The following is a 16,362-nucleotide window of genomic DNA, read 5'->3' on the forward strand; positions in this document are numbered from 1 at the left end:
GGGTGTCTAAAAGAATCAACAAGTTTTAATTTTACCATCAAAGAATTATCAAATATAAATTAGCTTTTATATTTGGGATAAAAGTAACTTTAGGTTGACACTAAGTAAGTTATCTATAGCTTACAAAAGTTATCTGGAAAAATGTGATGGTAACTGATTCAGAAATACTAATATGGGAAAGCTGCTTTATAGCAGCTTAGCACAATTTTCTTGTAAGGTACATAAATTAAAGAAGCCGTTATGCTGAACATATTCTAACAACTTTCGGCTCAGTAAGCTACTGAACACAACACTGGGGACATTTCCAGTAGGCAGTATGTGCATTTGAAATCCATGTAAAAGTAAAAATTATGGGTTTGTTTTTTTTAATAGAAAGTAAATGCAAGATTTTTATACCACACAAAATCCTCAGAAAATGCAAAAAAAACCAAGAGAATGGCGCCAGCTGTTAGTCTGCATAATTTAAGATACAATAGTAATATAGCTAAGGGTTTTTTCAAGCCAAAATTATTTGAATTTCATGAACGTGACATATTTGAAACAGGCCTGACAAGCAGTCTAGAATACTAGATGATGGATTGCTGAGAAACATAATTTTCACTTTAATAGAACTGCGGCATGCACATAATTCTATCCCCTAGTGCTTTGCTGTAACAGTGAATTTAGTCCAAAACTACAGCCTTGAGAATTTGAATACAAATCTATCACTATAACTGGAATGAGTTCTTCATTTGAAAGGTAAGGATTCCCTCTGCGGATTAATTTGTACAGAAGTGCACGGCACTGCTGTACAGACTCTGGACAGCATATGTCCCACCAAAATGCCTGTTCCAGGTCCGGATGAAGTCAAAGGCACTGTTTTCTTTGACTTCAGCTGGGACACAGGAAGGCCGATAAGTACCCACATGGTACTTTATTAAAATGACATGCATAGTTTCTATTAATGCCAGTTAATCCTATCCATTTAAGTGGAAAACTAGTAACATAGTTTTACCATGTTGTAATTACTAATGAATATCCTGCTGTACGTACATTTTGAATGTCCCTGTAAAAGACAAAAAAAAAAAAACAAACAACAAAATTTGGAAAATCATTTCTTTAAAAAAAAAAACAAACACTTAAAGTCAAGTTAAAATAAAGTATAGTAATGTATTTGACATTCTTGAGCTATTCCAAGAAAAAGACTATTTGATCTCTGGCAATAAACAAACAAGCAACAACAAAAGACAAAAAAAAGCAAACTGTTTATCAGGCAAATGAAGATAAGGAGAATGAAAGATTCCATCTTTTGATACATCTGTCAGTAAAACTTTTCATCTAACTATATTTTCAGGGGAAAAGACCATTTATGGCTATTCCAGAATTCACAGTTTAAAGTTTGGAGCCTGAAAAATTTTGACTAGTAAAATGTATATGTCTTTTAAACTTCTATATTTTATTCTAATAGATTTTTAAATGTATTTCATATACATTCCTTAAGTCTACTCTTATTAAATTTTGATGTTAAACAGAAAGGGGAAACCATGTGCAACTAGATTAATTTATCTCCAGGGAATAAGGACACATTAATAATTGAGATAATGTTTTCATATATGTTGGAATCAAGTGTGCCTTTTCAATTCTTTATTAGAAAACACATTAGGCGAAAATTATCTCATTCTCATCAGTAAGACCTAATTGCTGAGAAAGTCTCTGTTTTCTTTGCAATAACAAAAGGATTGTTCTCATTACTTCAAAATGAAAAAAAAATAAAATAAAATAAAAATGAAATATTATCAAGCAGTGCTGGAATAAATGCCTGTATTACCAAAGAGAGTGTTTACTTAATACACCCAGTCCTGTTTTTGTTTTAAACAAATCAGAGTTTATTGTATTTTTATAAAATACAAGCAAACTCTGGATTGGACAGAAGTGGGCCAAAGGGAAAAAAAAAAAAAAAGCTACAACTGAAAATGACTAATATTTTTGGCTTTGTGAAGAACTGATCTTTCTGTAAGTTATAAAAAAATCATCTTGGCTGATTGCTAGAGAGCTCTATAATTTCCCATGAACACCCATAGGTGTCGAGGCCTGTTGTGAGGTAATGGAATGGTATGTAATTTACTCTGAATCGCTGTACGTTATGCTATATGGATTACATACAAAGCAAACATTGAGTGCATGGTGGGAACACTTGTGCAGACAGACTGAAGCATATTTCCATAGCGTTGAACTATACATCAAATGCAATGTTTCTGATGTTTCCCACAACAAAGAAAGTTAAAAAGCCACCAAATCAGTAACTATGCTTAAAAGACTTTGCAATAGCCACTCTATTTATCTAGTGTACACTGAAAACTAAGAATTATAAATGAAAAAAAGCAACTATCAACTTTACTTTACAATGTGGAGACAAAAACAAATATTACAAAGCTGTTAGGGGTACCAAGAAAGATATGTCTCCTCTACAAGGCACATCAAGACCTAATGCTGAATAACTGAACCGCGCGCATACTTGTACTAGCAGCTATCTTGAAAAGATTGGTTGAAAAGAACTGATTAGTCACAACTTTATAAAGGGACAACAGTGGAACATTCCTTTAACGTTTTTGGTGATTTAGTCTATGTTCCTATACTATATAGACTCAAAGAGCTATTTAAGCGCACACTTTCTATTGCTTGTATTAATTTTCATAGGTCAGCTTTGTAAACACACACACACACTTTCTGCTTTCTTTTACTATATTTTCCTTTATTAAACATTTGTTCTCTGATAGAAAAAACATACTGAATTGAAAGTCAAAATAAATGAGAAATGTCCAATGCTTTATGTTTAGCTAATGCTTGGGCTATGTTTTTCTTTGCTAAAAATTTTTGGCATTAGCAGAAATAATCTGAGACCATGACCCACAATAGCTGCCCCCTAAAAAAAAAAAAGAATTTAATTTTTATTTTGAATATAATTCACTTAAAATAAACACACACTCACTTTTGATAGCCAATGGGAAATCTGTGTTGTGTATTAGGAACAGACGAGCAATTCCACATAAAAACTCAGCTGACACCCACCGGTGACCTGAATCTGGCACATACATCAGTGCTGTGTCTTATTTTCACTTGACATCTTTTTCTTCTTTGCTTTTGGCTCTACCCCTCTACCCCCATACTTCTTTGATTTTTTTAAAACAATTTAATCTGAAATAAGACTAAAACATTCTTGCCTAAATAAAAAAAAAAAAAAAGAAATTGTAACTTAACTTGTGTAAAACTGATTCATATGGAACGAATTTTTAATTGGTAATGCAAATATTTAAGACTAACATAAAACTTTCTAACTCCATATATTTTAGCTAAACTTCAATGTTTTTTGTAAGCTAATGATGTGGCAAGTTTATTTTATCATTGAACATTATGTTAAATAACATAGCCTAAACCACAAAACACCTCAAATATAATAAAGGCTCCAAAGTCATTACAGAGTTTCATTAAAAACAAAAAATAAAAAAAAATAAGAACATATAATCACCACAGTTTGGTAGACATAGATTTAAGCCCGATTTATGAACATCTGATATGCAAGAGAAATACAATCTCCACTGAAAGCAGCAAAAGCCACCCAATAATTTCAAGTCATCCCATATTTTATGGAATACATTTAAGCACACTCCAGGACTGATCTTTTACTCTTTAATGTGAAACTCTCTCACTGCAATGACTCCTGTGGTCAAGTACTTTTAGACAAAGCCCCTAATGTGTTATTACTGTTTGTTTGCACATAGGAGATGCACAGGAGTTCCTATTAATGGAAACAGGTCACAAATATTAGGTAGCATGCAAAAACAAAACAAAATGATGAAAGGAGGTGATCATCAGTTCCAAAGAACTGACAAACTAAATATTCGCAGGTTTTCTGTGAGCACTGTACAAAAGAGTTGGCTCCACAACATCAAATATCTTTTAAAAATATATTCCTTTTTACTACATTCCCACTGCAGACAGCAGAAAGGCCCCTTGCGTCTTCACGGGCTTCTTGCCGGGTTTCTAAACAGCCAGCATGCCCCCTTATTTCCTGGAGGTTCTGATTTGATCTAGATGAGTAAATAACATCTGTATATCTATGGGCACATTTCTACTGACTCTCCATAGTGTTACCCTTGAAATGAGCAGGAGCTGTGGCTCTAGAGAGGACTTAACAGAACTAAGAAATGACTCCTTCCAGCACAAAGCGAAGAAATGACAGCAAAAGAATAGGTAGACAGGAGGCTGTTCTTATAAATTAGAAATACTAACACACATAAGGATTGCACTTTTTCCTTGTTAATTATCAGATCTGTGTGTAAAATAAGTATATGTTGCATTTTCTTTCTAAATTGGCTTTCACAAGACATTGTTGTTAGCTTTTGTGTACAAACAATACCCGAGCATGAAAAATCCATCGCTTCACTGAAGACAGTGTACATGGTCATGATCAGTAATAGCCATGCGTATCCCCATACAGCCAAAGGAGTACAGTGACCTCTTCTGCCAAACCACAGCAGATTATTTAGAGTTTGTTGCTAAATAAACCAAATTATCACAGCCTGAACGTTTTCATATCAGTTATCACTGTTGCTCCCTCTAAGATGGTGACAAATACAAAACAAAATGCCAGCGCAAAGGGCTTTCACACTCAGGCACTGAAAGCACCACTAGGGGAACTCATGGTCGGTGCAGCACCAGAGCTGAGCTAAATCACAAGCTAATCGTGAGCAGCAGGGCTGTGGACGACGCTCCTGCGCTTCTCTCAGCAGCACTGTTGGACTGCCTGGGAGCCATAGCAGTGCTGCATTGCGGCACCTCAGCCCGCACGCCATGCTCAGACTGAGGGGATGCATGAAGCCAGGACTGCAATCCGGCAACTCCTTCGGCCCTTGTTATGCAGGCCAAAATATGAAGACCACCGTTTGTTGTAACCTTCAGCCTTCTCTGGCTGTGTCTCTGTGTGCCATAGCAGAGCATTGGCCATGATCTGCTCTTGCCATGCGAACCAGCTGGAGCCCTGAGGTGCCCGCTGGCTTCCCGGGTATGCTCAGCAGGTTGGGACTCACTTTGCTTTGCTACACTTTCAAACCTGCTGTGTTGGCAGACTGACATTTTTGCCTCATGTTTTTGCTTTCGTTTGTTTCACCGTGTAAAACTACGCTAGTCCTACATGCAATTACACTCAACATCTGTTTCAAAATAATCAAGTTTGACAAGGAAGGAAAGACAACGACTTACTTCCCAGAGATGCTGAGTGTTCCTGATGGCTCCTGCTTGGACCTTCTCCGGCAGAAGCAGGACTCCCTGGAAGGGCCCGATCCAGGTGCCCTGCTGGATCCGCTGTGCCGCACAGATGCCATAGGCCAGGCCAGGCACCGTGCTGGTGCACAGGCACACCTCCCGCGGCAGGTCCCGCAGCCACTCAGGGATCTCGGGCGGAGGGGCTGCTGCTGCGGCACTGCTGGTGCCCACCAGACGCCGCAGGGAGTGGAGGGGCCCGTGCATGGGGCACTCACCATTGCGGTTATCGGCGCACATGTCACACCCTGGGAGGCAGAGGGGAGAACATTGTCAGCACCAAGGTCACGCCGGTCCCTCTGCTTTGCCTGTGACTTCATGGCCACCCAGGACACGCGTGCCCCATGCCCCTTTGCGTGGTGCCTCGGCCTAACCGTGCCAAGCCCTTAAAGAGAAATCCCAAAGGCTCAGCAGAAACCCCGCAGACATTTTGCAAGCATGGTGTGTTCACAGACCTGTCAAGACTCTTTCATCCCGACACAATTCCTAATTTTTATTTTTTTGATGAACAGAAGGCCCATTTAAACCACCCCAGTGTTGTGTTTCAGAGAGCCATTTAAAAACCCACTCTCAATGTCTTGCAAGTGTCCAGCATTTGCCTTACCACAGCTCAGCCCAAGGGTTTAATTGGAACGGGATTTAATTTCATCCTTACTTTGAATGAATGCTCTAATTTTTACATTGACAGATGTGTGCGTGCATGTCTATTCAGAAAATAAATTAAGTAGAACCTCATGAATGACAAGTCAGAGCATGCGTGCATGTTTACTTCCTTATAAGCAAATCTAATTTCAAAAATGAAATTATGTAGCAAATATTGCTGATCCCTAGCGCACATTTAAAAAATTTTATCGAACTGGAACGCATGCTCTTTGCCAAACTGAGGTAGCTGAGGCTAAGAACGAGAACAACATGTCTGGTTTTGTGAGCAGCTCCCATGAAAAAAAGACCCTTTTGTAAAAAATGTTAATTTCCCTAACTGGGTTAGTAATGGATGATGTTGCTGTACTTTGGGAAGATCCAACAGTGATTTCTCTTTTCTGAGCAAGGGAAATTTTGGTAAAATGTTTCTGTTACACAATATTGAACATGCCATAAATGCACAACTTCCAGGAAAATTTTTCGTGCTCAGGAAACCCATTTCTCTGGAGGTATGCTGAGTTAATATAACAATAAATCTGTTGAAATAGGTTACCGTCTTCTGTACGTTTCACTTTTGTATTACGGGAAAGGTTTTTGTATAAATTTATCTCAGACACACAAACAAATGGGGAAAACAGTAACTATACCGTAATACTCATGTAGCAATTCCTAGACCTTTCCCCTGACAATTTTGTACTACTGCATCCATTCTTATGAAAATAAGAAACAGTATTCACTACAGAAGCAGGAGGTCCTTGGCCTAAGCCACAGAGTTAGCCTTGCTAGATTGCCTGTAACCACAGACTCGATTCTCAGCAGGACAGATTCAGCTGTCCTTTCCAAGGTGGAAAGCTACACACAAAAGCTGGTTTCTCTCGAAACCATCATGCCTTCCTCATCCAGGAGGCATACTGCCTTGCCCTGCACCAAGCTGTGCAAGCCCTCAGGGGGAAGATTTGCAAAAGCATGGGGAAAAGGTTCCTAGCTAGACCAGAGAAAAGATTATTATGCAGCAAATATTCCTACAGACATTCCCAGGCATGATGAATAAAAGGCAGCGAGTATGTGTTGGGTGTTTTTGTGGTTGTTGTTTCTCTTGTTGTTTCCACAGCTAGTTTGGAAACTGGAGTATCACCGCAATATCTCTTCTTTCCTCTTTGAAACCAGCGATCAAGAAACCCTGTGTTTTTGGCACACGCAAAGATCACAGAGGCTGCACTAGACTTTGGCACACCCAGATCACACAGGAAAGGATCCCAAATAGGAAAACAAAACAAAACAAATTGGCATGTGAGTGCATGTTAAGCAAATTTGGCATCTTACCATGCAAGTTAGAAAGAAAACATCTGACAGGAAAACTGAGGGTTCAGAGAGAGGATGTCTGAGCATGATGTCAATTAGCACCCAGGGCAAGCCCTTGAGTCCGACCTGCTTGCACTGTTTGGCCATCTTTTGCATGTGTAACTCTCCTCCCAACTGACTGATTATTAATGGCTTTTTTGGAGACACCATGTCTCTGTAGCAACTTATGTTAAACATGCTAAGGCATCCTCATGGCTCCATTCAGGCAATTTCAGTGTCAGCTTCCTGCGTCCTACCTCCAGATATGCAACGTCTCTCCTGCACACAACTTGTAGTGCCTGCCCAGAACAAGGATTTCTTTGCTTCATGCTGACAATATGTGCAAATAATATACTTAATTTCTATTTCTTAAAGGAAAAGAGATTAAGAAATTGAAGAGAAGTATAAATGAACTCCATGTCACTGTCATTTACCCTTGCAGAAAGACACACATAGTGATACTTATTTTCCACTGTCCAAAACACTGGTAATGTCTTAATGCTTGGCAGCTGCAGTATCTTATCTCCTGCTGTGCTCCTTTCCCTTTGTCCTGCCAAAGCTGAAAATTTGGAAAACAGGACATCTTCCGAAACTGTTTTGTCTTACGGCTTGCTGTTGAGAGGCATGGAGCCTGTCCTTAGACTAAGCAGTACTGAAAGTCTTCTAAGTTGCATGCTTTATTCATCTATCTCCAGTTGTTACTGAATTTTAGAAATAGTCATTTAAAAAATCTCATAAATAACACAACAAGTGGAAGCACTACTGGACTTAATTTACCTTGCCTTAATAAAAAGCCAACGTACATCTTTTTCTTGTCCCATGAGTTACTTTTGCCTACTGATACTTGGAAGGCTTTGATGCAAACACACTTTCTATAATGTTTTGCCACCCATCTAAGGACAGTCCATTTAGAGAAACCATAAGAGGTAGGTTTCTTTGCCTCACACAACAAGGGAAGGAAGTCCTTTATAAAAGCAGCCTCCATCTTGCCCAATTTCCTGCCTCACAAAGAGGATCAACATCATCCTTCATGAGCAACGCAAAGTAGGACATCATACAGTGCAGCAGTGTGCTAAACAATACGTGGAAAGGAAAGGTTTTTTTTTTTTTTTTTTTAAGAGAGCTGTGACCCAGTGGCTTCCTAAGATCAGGGCTCCAGTGGCACTGAAAGAGTGTCTGAACCTGAGGACAAGTGTTGAGATCCACATGGGTGTGGGGAGCTCGTGTAAAATGGACACAGTTGTACAAGAGTGAGCTGTCTGGGGGGCTGCCACACAGAGCAATGAGGAGAGTCATGCCATGCTCTTCCTGCTTCAGCCTTGGAGAACATCTATATGAGCACAGACCTCACCCAAGGACCTCAGAAATGAATACTTCCACTGGCTGTAGAAGGTTCAGTCAAGCCCCAGACTAGTAAGAAATGTGAGAAAATTGAGGGATTTGCTGAAAATGGAAAAAATGAGGAGGACTACAGTCAGAGCATAGCGTCTCCAGACAAAATATGAAGAGATAAACGGTAAAGTCACTGGGAACGCGCTATTGCGGGCCCTAATGCAGCCAGACTCTTTGGAAGGAGATCAGTTTCTTACTTTCTACCTTCATGCTCTATAGATAGGAGGATTAAGGCAAGGAAGAAACGAGGAAAAAAAATAAATGATTTCCTAGTGGAGCTGTTTGTTATGGCTCTTTTGGGAAGAGTGCAATATGTTGTTGTTTATTTGCCTCCATAAAAATGAACATGGTGTAATGCCAGCACTATAACTCTGTGTGAGTATACTTAAAAGTGCTATACTCAAGCAAAAAGGGAAAGGACACAACACTTCCACCAAATATGATTCTAAACGCTCTCCAACCTAAATAACACTACTACTGCATATTTTAAAGGAAATCTAAGAGGAGAAAGCTTTTGTCAGTAAAAGGTAGAGACCAACACAGTGTTTAAACCAGCAAGCCAGCTGTAACAATAAATGAAGGAAATACATTTCTGTCTCGACAATAATATGCTTCAAAGGTGCAGTTACACTGGATACCTGCAGTTTGCTGGTATTAAAGGAGGGTGGCCTCTGACCCTCTGCTCCATAATTCACTGCAAGCGTGCAGGTATCCAGTGTAAGTGGCCATCATTTCACACGGAATTACTCGCTCACAAAAGTAAATCACTGCCACTGGCCCTGCGCCCCTGCCTGGGCCCAGGTACCCAGCCAAGAAGGAGGGTGGGCTGGGTGAGGCCGCCCCCTTCCATCTCCCAAGGGGCTTTCCTGCGGACGGCGGCTTCCCCGTGCTTCAGTTTCCTCACCGAGGAGCTGAGATTAATGTACCCCGCGAAAAGACCCGTCGGGTGCCCGATGCGAGGCAGTCCTGCGGGGACGGGGCGCGGGCACGCGTTCCCCTCCGCCGTCCTCTTCCCTCAAACCTCGCTTTGTTCCCTCCGTGCCCGCTCCCGACGGCGGGGCCGAGCCCACCCAGCCCCTAAAACCCTGATCCCCGACCCCCGGGCCCCAGACCCTGGACCCCGAGTCCCGGATCCTGAGCCCCAGACCCCGGACCCCGGCCGCCCCCGCCCGGCTCCTGACCCGAGCCCCCCGCCCGGGACCGGCAGGGACCAGGCGAGTCCCTCCGGGTCGCCCCGTGTGTGGTGGGGAGGGGGACGGGGCCGTGGGAAAGCGCCCTGCTGGCAGAGCGACTCGGGGGCTATTTCCCTCTTTTTGCCATGCGGGCGGGGGGCAGGCTGCGGGAGGAGGGCTTGGTTTTCCCCGGCTTCGATTGAACGCGTGAATGAATTAAATTTCCGTGTCAGGTATGAGGAGGGTAGGAGAATATTGTGTGTAGATAAACCTTGCCACCCCCTGCCCCTGAGAGACCCCCATATACAATGTGGAGATGATGAATAGGCTCTGGGAGAGGAGATCGAAGTTCAGTCCGCACCGGCTCCACTCTCTCCTACAAAACTATAGGGCAATTAATTGTGGCTTGTCCCCTCATCCTTCATCTCCTGGTGGCACATATCGATGGAGATTACTGCTGATGGACCATTTTATCACCCTAAATAAACAGTCACCACCTTCTCTAACCTCAATCTAATATATGGCTATCTGCTATGTTTAAGGGTGCTGGGTAACTAATGATGTAAAATAGCTAAATCATACAGGTTAGCAGCAGTCCAGAGGAGAAAAATAAATAAATAAATAAAAATCCGAATATTCCCCGCACCGATCCACCTCGCAGCGCCTTACCCGCGCACCGCTCTCCCCGTGAATCGAGCAGGAAGACGGGCGCAAAAAGGGAAGGACCGCGCTGGCACCTCGGCGTTACACCGCGCACTCGCTGCGCCGCCAGCTCGGTGCCTTCCAGTGCAGCCGGAGGAGCCAAGGGGCTTGTGAAAGCCCCTGCCCCGAGAAGGGGGCCCGGCCCCCGAGCCCCCAGCCCGGCACACCCGCTCCTGCCCGGAGCATCTCCCTGTCCCCCCGGCAGTCACCATCCACAGCCGCCGGCCCGGCTCTCCGCACGGTCCCCTTTGCTTCCCTGGAAGCAAGAACCCCGGGCACTAATTACTGAGATATATTCGTATATATATATACATATAAACATTAATTTTTTTCTAACTAACGCCCCTTTCAATTTACAGCAATCACACTCGCACGCTCGACCAGCAGCCCCCGGCCGACCTCTCCCACCGCCGTGCCGCCTGCACTGATGCCCGGTGGCGGGGGCAATGGGCATCGGCGCCCACCCGTGTTCCCCCCATGACCCTCCACGACCCTCTCCACAGCTTTCCCGGCGCCGGGGCCCCGCCGGGAGCGCTGCGAGCTGCCCGCGCTGCGCTGCGGCCGGTCGGGGGCGGCTGGAGGAGAAGCTTTGGGGAGCCCCTGCCGAGAGGGAGCTAAGCCCGTGAGGGAGCGGGGAGAGGAGGATTGCTCTAGAGGGGAAAGGGGTGCATGGAAGGGGAAGTTTGGGAAAGAAGGGGACCGAGGGAGCCTGCTGCCGGCGCCTCTGCGACGAAAGCCCGAGGAGCGGCACCCCGGGGTCACGGCGAGCAGGGGCCCGACCCGGAGCCTGTCGCTTCTCACCTTACCTACTACCCGTTTCACCTCTTTTCCCTCGTACGAACACCCCCAGAGCAGCACGGAGAAGGAGCCAAAGCGGGGGACAACCACCCCGGCTGCCCGCCGCCCCTCGCCGGGCACCCAGGGGACGCCGGCACCCCGTGCCCCCCGGCCGGCCAGGCAGGCCGGCACTCTCTGCTCTGCTTTTCCCACGCGTGTGTGCGTGGGAGCCAGTGTCCCCGAGTGATCCCCGCGGTCCCTCCTCGCTGGGATGCTGCTCCTTCCTCCCCCGGGCGTGAGAACGGGCTGCCCGCAGCAAACGCACCTGGCCCCGGCAGGCTGGGGCGCTCGGGTCAAAGTTTTTGCTTGGAGACGACTGGGAAGGTGTTGTAGAGCAACTGACCCGGTAAAACGGCCCGGTGACAAGAGTTTTTGGGTCTCACGGAGGAAAAAAAAGCCACAGGCCGCCCCTGCAGCACCCAGCCCCGTCTTTTCATGCGCCCCGTCCCAGCCAGAACCGAGCCACTTTCCTTTCTGCAAGACACCTTTAATATCGTGATTGGGAAGAAACTGTGCAGACTTCGCCAGCGATTCTGCAGCATGATATTATTCCGCTCGCTCCTTAAAGATACCCAACCCCAAATCTCTTTTTTATCTTCCTTTCTCCTTTTAAAACTTTTATCTTGCAATTTTACGGAGCCGCTCGGAGAAGTCAAACACGTATTGTCTGAACAGCCCGGCTGGCGATTAAAAGTGCATTTCGGATTCCATTTAAGTGCGCGTAATTTATGAGATCACGCTTTCTGCGCCCGAGTGTAGAAAATACATTAATACGCCTCGCTGCAAGGTAAAACTGAGCATAAAGAAGCCGCTCGAAACAAAGTTGGTGTCCGGCGCATAACGATTCACAGTGTTAAGAAGGGGGGGAAAAATCGCTACCAAACCCTGCGTCAACTTCCCTCTTGCTCTAAGACTTCTGCACGGCGACCAAGACTACGCTACCATCCGCACGGTGCAATTAATACACGACCGAGTTTCACGGAAACTTTCAAAACAAACTCCGCATCTGAAATGAAATTAAACGAATCCACGCTCTGCTTGGGCATGTGCTCACGGATTGCTGGTTTTGGGTGTCATTCCTCTGTTCAACAGCCTTCCTTAAATAGGCATTTCAGGGGGTAAGGGCAACCGAAATAAAGAACTTTGAGAAACATTGGATAAGAGAGGGGGGTCTGCGTGGAAAAAGTGTACGAGCCGAAGTCATGATGCAGTGTTTTAACGGGGCTAGATCCGTGTGCTCAGGATGTTAACAGCAAATCCGATGAATTAATATAGTTCGTCTAGTTATTCTCACCCCGCGAATTACCTCGGTTGCACAGTATCAACAGAGACAGAAACTAAAGACAGGCAAAAGTAACTTCTAAAATTGCAAACCTGTAGCAGACAGATGTTTAATATTTGGAGCGCTCCCTTCCCAAGGAAAAGAAAAAAAAAAAAAAGGCAAAAGAACACCCCACACCAGCTATAATTAGCAACAACAGGATTAAACATTTCCTAACCACCAAGTGCTAAATGAATTCTGACACTCGGGCAGACGACGTTTCTCCCCCCGAAAACCAGCTTTTCTTATTAAATGACCATGTCACGCTTTTTGGTGAGGATGAAGACTAAAACTACCGAGGCGTTAACGAAGTCTGAAAGGAAAACGATACTCCTAGATAAGAAGGGGGAAAACTTTGCCCTAGCCCGACTGACGGAAACTGCAACTTTTCCCCTGCCCAGCTCGGAGCAGCAGCAGATTTCTGGGCAGCAGCAGATTTCTGGGCAACCAGCGGAGCCCCGGCTCTCCGGGCAGGAACCAGGCGGCACAAGCAAGGCGAGAAAGGACCAGATTTTGGATGGTCCCTCTCATTATCCATTTCGGGAACTGTTTTCCTACACGGCCCTCCACGAGAAGTCTCCCCCCGCGACAGCCTTCCTGGTGCCATCGGCCCTCCAGGGAAGGATCTGGGTCTCACCCTATGACCGAGAACCACAAACCAGCCCCCGAAAGCCCCGGAGCCACCCCAAAATCGGCTCAGGGCAGGGCCGAGGATGCTCCCGGCGCCGAGAGCGGAGCCCCCCCAGCCTGGTCTGTCCCGGGGCGGGGAAAAGCGGAGGACGGGGCCGCGGGGAGGTGCGGGGGTGCTGGTGCGGGTCACGATACGTACGGTTGTTGGGGTCGCTGGTGTGCTGGTTGAGGGGGATGATCTCCATGCGCTGCTGTCCGTACAGGTAGTAGTCCAGCTCCTCGGCCGTGCAGCGGAACCGGGCGGCCGGGCGCTCGCCGCTTTTGGTGCCGCCGGCCCCGCACAAGTCCTTGCCCTGCAGGGGAGCGGGCGCTCCCCCGGCCGGGGGCTCGGAGCTCTGCAGCGGAGCGAAGACCGGCAGCTGGGCGACGGGCAGGGCGCTCAGGCCGGCCAGGGACGCGGCCGCGGCGGCGGCGCAGGAGGAGGTGGAGGAGGAAGACGGGGTGGACGAGGAAGAGGAGGAGGAGGCGGAGGAGAGGGAGGCCGGGCGCTGGCGGAGGCTGTCAGCCGGGGGCTCGGCTCTCTCGGGCGGCTGGAGCTGGGCGAGGGCCCCGGCGCTCTTGAGCTGGCCGCTCTGCGGGAAGAGCTGCTGCCAGTGCTGCAGATAGGCGGGATCCACCTTGAGGAACGCCGAGCCGCCGGGCTCGCCGGGCTTCAGCATCGCGCTGCCTGCCTGCCGAGCGGGGGGGAAGCGGAGAGCAGACGTGAGACACCCCGCCCGCCGCGACCCCGACCGGCCCCGGCCCACGGGTGGGCTCCGGCTGCGGGAGAAGGCTGGGGGAGCCTCCCCGCAGCCCTCCCCTCCCCTTCTTCCAGCCTCGGGGAAAACCCGGTCCGCGAAGCCCCGAGGGTGCCGGCGAGGAGCGCGGTCCCAGGACACGAAGCCTCCCCCCCGCTGTGGGACCCGTCCCTGCCCGGCCCCGGGATGCGCCCCCTCCTCCGGTCCCCTCCGGCTCCTTCTCCCTCTCCCCGCGGCGGAGAACGGCTCCCAAAAAGTTCACAAGGGGGAGACGCAGCAAACTTCGGCCCCGCGCAACCACCCCGCCGGACCCGGACCCCGGACCCCCAGGGGGGCGAGGGCAGCGCCCGCAGCACCCATGGGTCACCCGGACCCCCCCGGCAGCGCCCCCTTACCTGAGCGGGGTGCTTGGGAGCGGGCTGCGGCGCTGTCCCGGGAGCCTTGGGAGGGATTTTTTGGGGGTAGAAGGGATTTTTTTCCTTGCTCTGCCGGCGGGGCAGAGGGATGTCCTCCTGCTTCCAGGTGCCGGGGGCCGGGAGGCCGGCTAGAGGCGAGCCGCCGGGCTCTCTCTGCCGTGGCTGTGCATGGCAGGCTCGCCCGGGCTGCTCGCTCGGCTCTGGCAGACTCCGGGCCAGACACGTGGGTTTTACGACAGCGCAAAATACAAGTGTGCGTGTGTGGTGTGCACGGCGGGGAGGGAGGGGAGGGAGCGGGAAGTCACCAGCGAGCTGGAGCGCAGGGCCCTTTTTTTGGCAACATCCCCCACTTTGTTCCCCCGCTCAACTTTTAAAGGTGTCCCTTTCCCTCCTTCCCTCCCCCGGCCCGGCCCTCCCCTCCTCCCCACCTCCCCACCTCCCTCCCCAGGTCTGGGGGCGCAGCGCTGCGGACAGGGACGGACCCTACCCCCCCCCGGACCCGGCACTGCTCCCCTGAGCCGCCCGTGCGGGGAGGCGGCCCTGCTGTGCCCCGGGGGGCTCGGGGAGCCCGTCCTCGCCCCCTGCAACGTCCTCGGAGCCGCACCAAGCGCCTCTCCCCGGGACACCGCTCCCCGAGGCTGCCCCCGAGCCCCCCGGAGCACGGACCGAGCCCACCGCTCCGCCAGGTCCCTCCCCTCAGTCCCGTCCCCTCCAGACCGGCTCCTGCTCTCGTGCTCCCGGTCACAGCGCGCATCAAGAGGCGGAGATGCGACCTACGGAAATAAACTTCTCGTCCCTCACTACTTTTTTCTCTCCGCTGTGCTTCAAAACCGGCCTTTTCCACACCTTTGCTCAGCTGTTGAGCTCAGGCACCAGCGAGAATGCCACCGACTCCTCGCTTTTTTACCTCTACATTGTATGAAAAAGAAAATAATAACTACCTAGACGGGAACTATCATTTGCCTCGGGTACATCACATGTACACAGTCCCCTTTAGGACAAAACATTTACACAAAGCGTCTGTATCGTCAGGACAGCGCTCCGGCGTGGAAAAGCCCACGTTGCCAGGTGTGGAGCTCACACTTGTTCACAAACAGGACGTGTGCGCGGCTAAAACCGCTCTCGCCGTTCCCCACGACCCTGTTACTAGCTTATTTCTTTCCCACCCTTAATTCTCGCAGAGCCTGGGAAAGCTTCTGCTGTTTAGATTCTGTCTGCGTCTAAGGCAAGACGTTTTAGCACAATTTTGAACAGGGCTGGGGCAAAAAATGTTTTGACTGGCGTCATTTTGACAAGGTCATCCGTCATCTTCTGTATAGATTGATAACACCTATGTTAAAGGCAAACACAACTAGGGGAAAAAAAAAAGTGGTTCTTATGTGTTATGAAGTTGAGTATAAAAACCTTCTTGATGTCTTTGATCAAGTCTATGGTGTAAGATGTAATGAATTTCCAGTCCTCTCGCTCCATTAATCCACCCTCTAAAGCTCCGAAACACCGAGATGTAGCAGGGGTACCAAGGTGAGGCTCTTTCCAGCACACCCGCTACCCAAAAAGTGCTGCAGGACGTTCTTGTCTGCGAGTGGGCTCTCCTGCCTTCCTCCGTTTCCACTGCAGTGGCACGGTATCTCGTCCCTGGCCAGCTCCCTGATGGCGACAGTCTCATTCCACCTTTTCCGACTGTTTAATTTAAATTTAATTTTATTTTGTTTTTTAATTCGGACCTCTGCGTGGTTGTCCTTCCCATCACCGTGCACCTTTCAAAAGCACCAGACAGCTTGTAGAGGCAGCAATCTCTACAAATTCGTTTTCGC

The 16,362-nt window shown here is 48.1% G+C and overlaps 1 protein-coding gene across 2 annotated transcripts in view; it reads right to left on the reverse strand.

Moving 5' to 3' along the window:
* The window catches only part of PRDM6 (PR/SET domain 6), an 86,785-nt gene extending 70,926 nt beyond the window's left edge, over positions 1-15,859 (reverse strand). Inside the window, exons 1-3 of one of the 2 annotated variants that reach the window (XM_080574892.1) lie at positions 14,528-15,859; positions 13,535-14,066; positions 5,239-5,546 (exon numbers count right to left, since the gene is read on the reverse strand). In XM_080574892.1, coding sequence (XP_080431018.1) covers positions 5,239-5,546; positions 13,535-14,054 — 828 coding nt within the window. In that variant the 5' untranslated portion in view covers positions 14,055-14,066; positions 14,528-15,859. Of the gene's footprint in view, positions 1-5,238; positions 5,547-13,534 lie in introns of both variants that reach the window. The other variant, XM_080574891.1, reaches the window with a different exon arrangement.
* Positions 15,860-16,362: the final 503 nt, after the last annotated feature.

Source organism: Anser brachyrhynchus, assembly GCF_964034855.1.
Source record: "Anser brachyrhynchus genome assembly, chromosome: Z".
Classification (NCBI taxonomy): Eukaryota; Metazoa; Chordata; class Aves; order Anseriformes; family Anatidae; genus Anser; species Anser brachyrhynchus.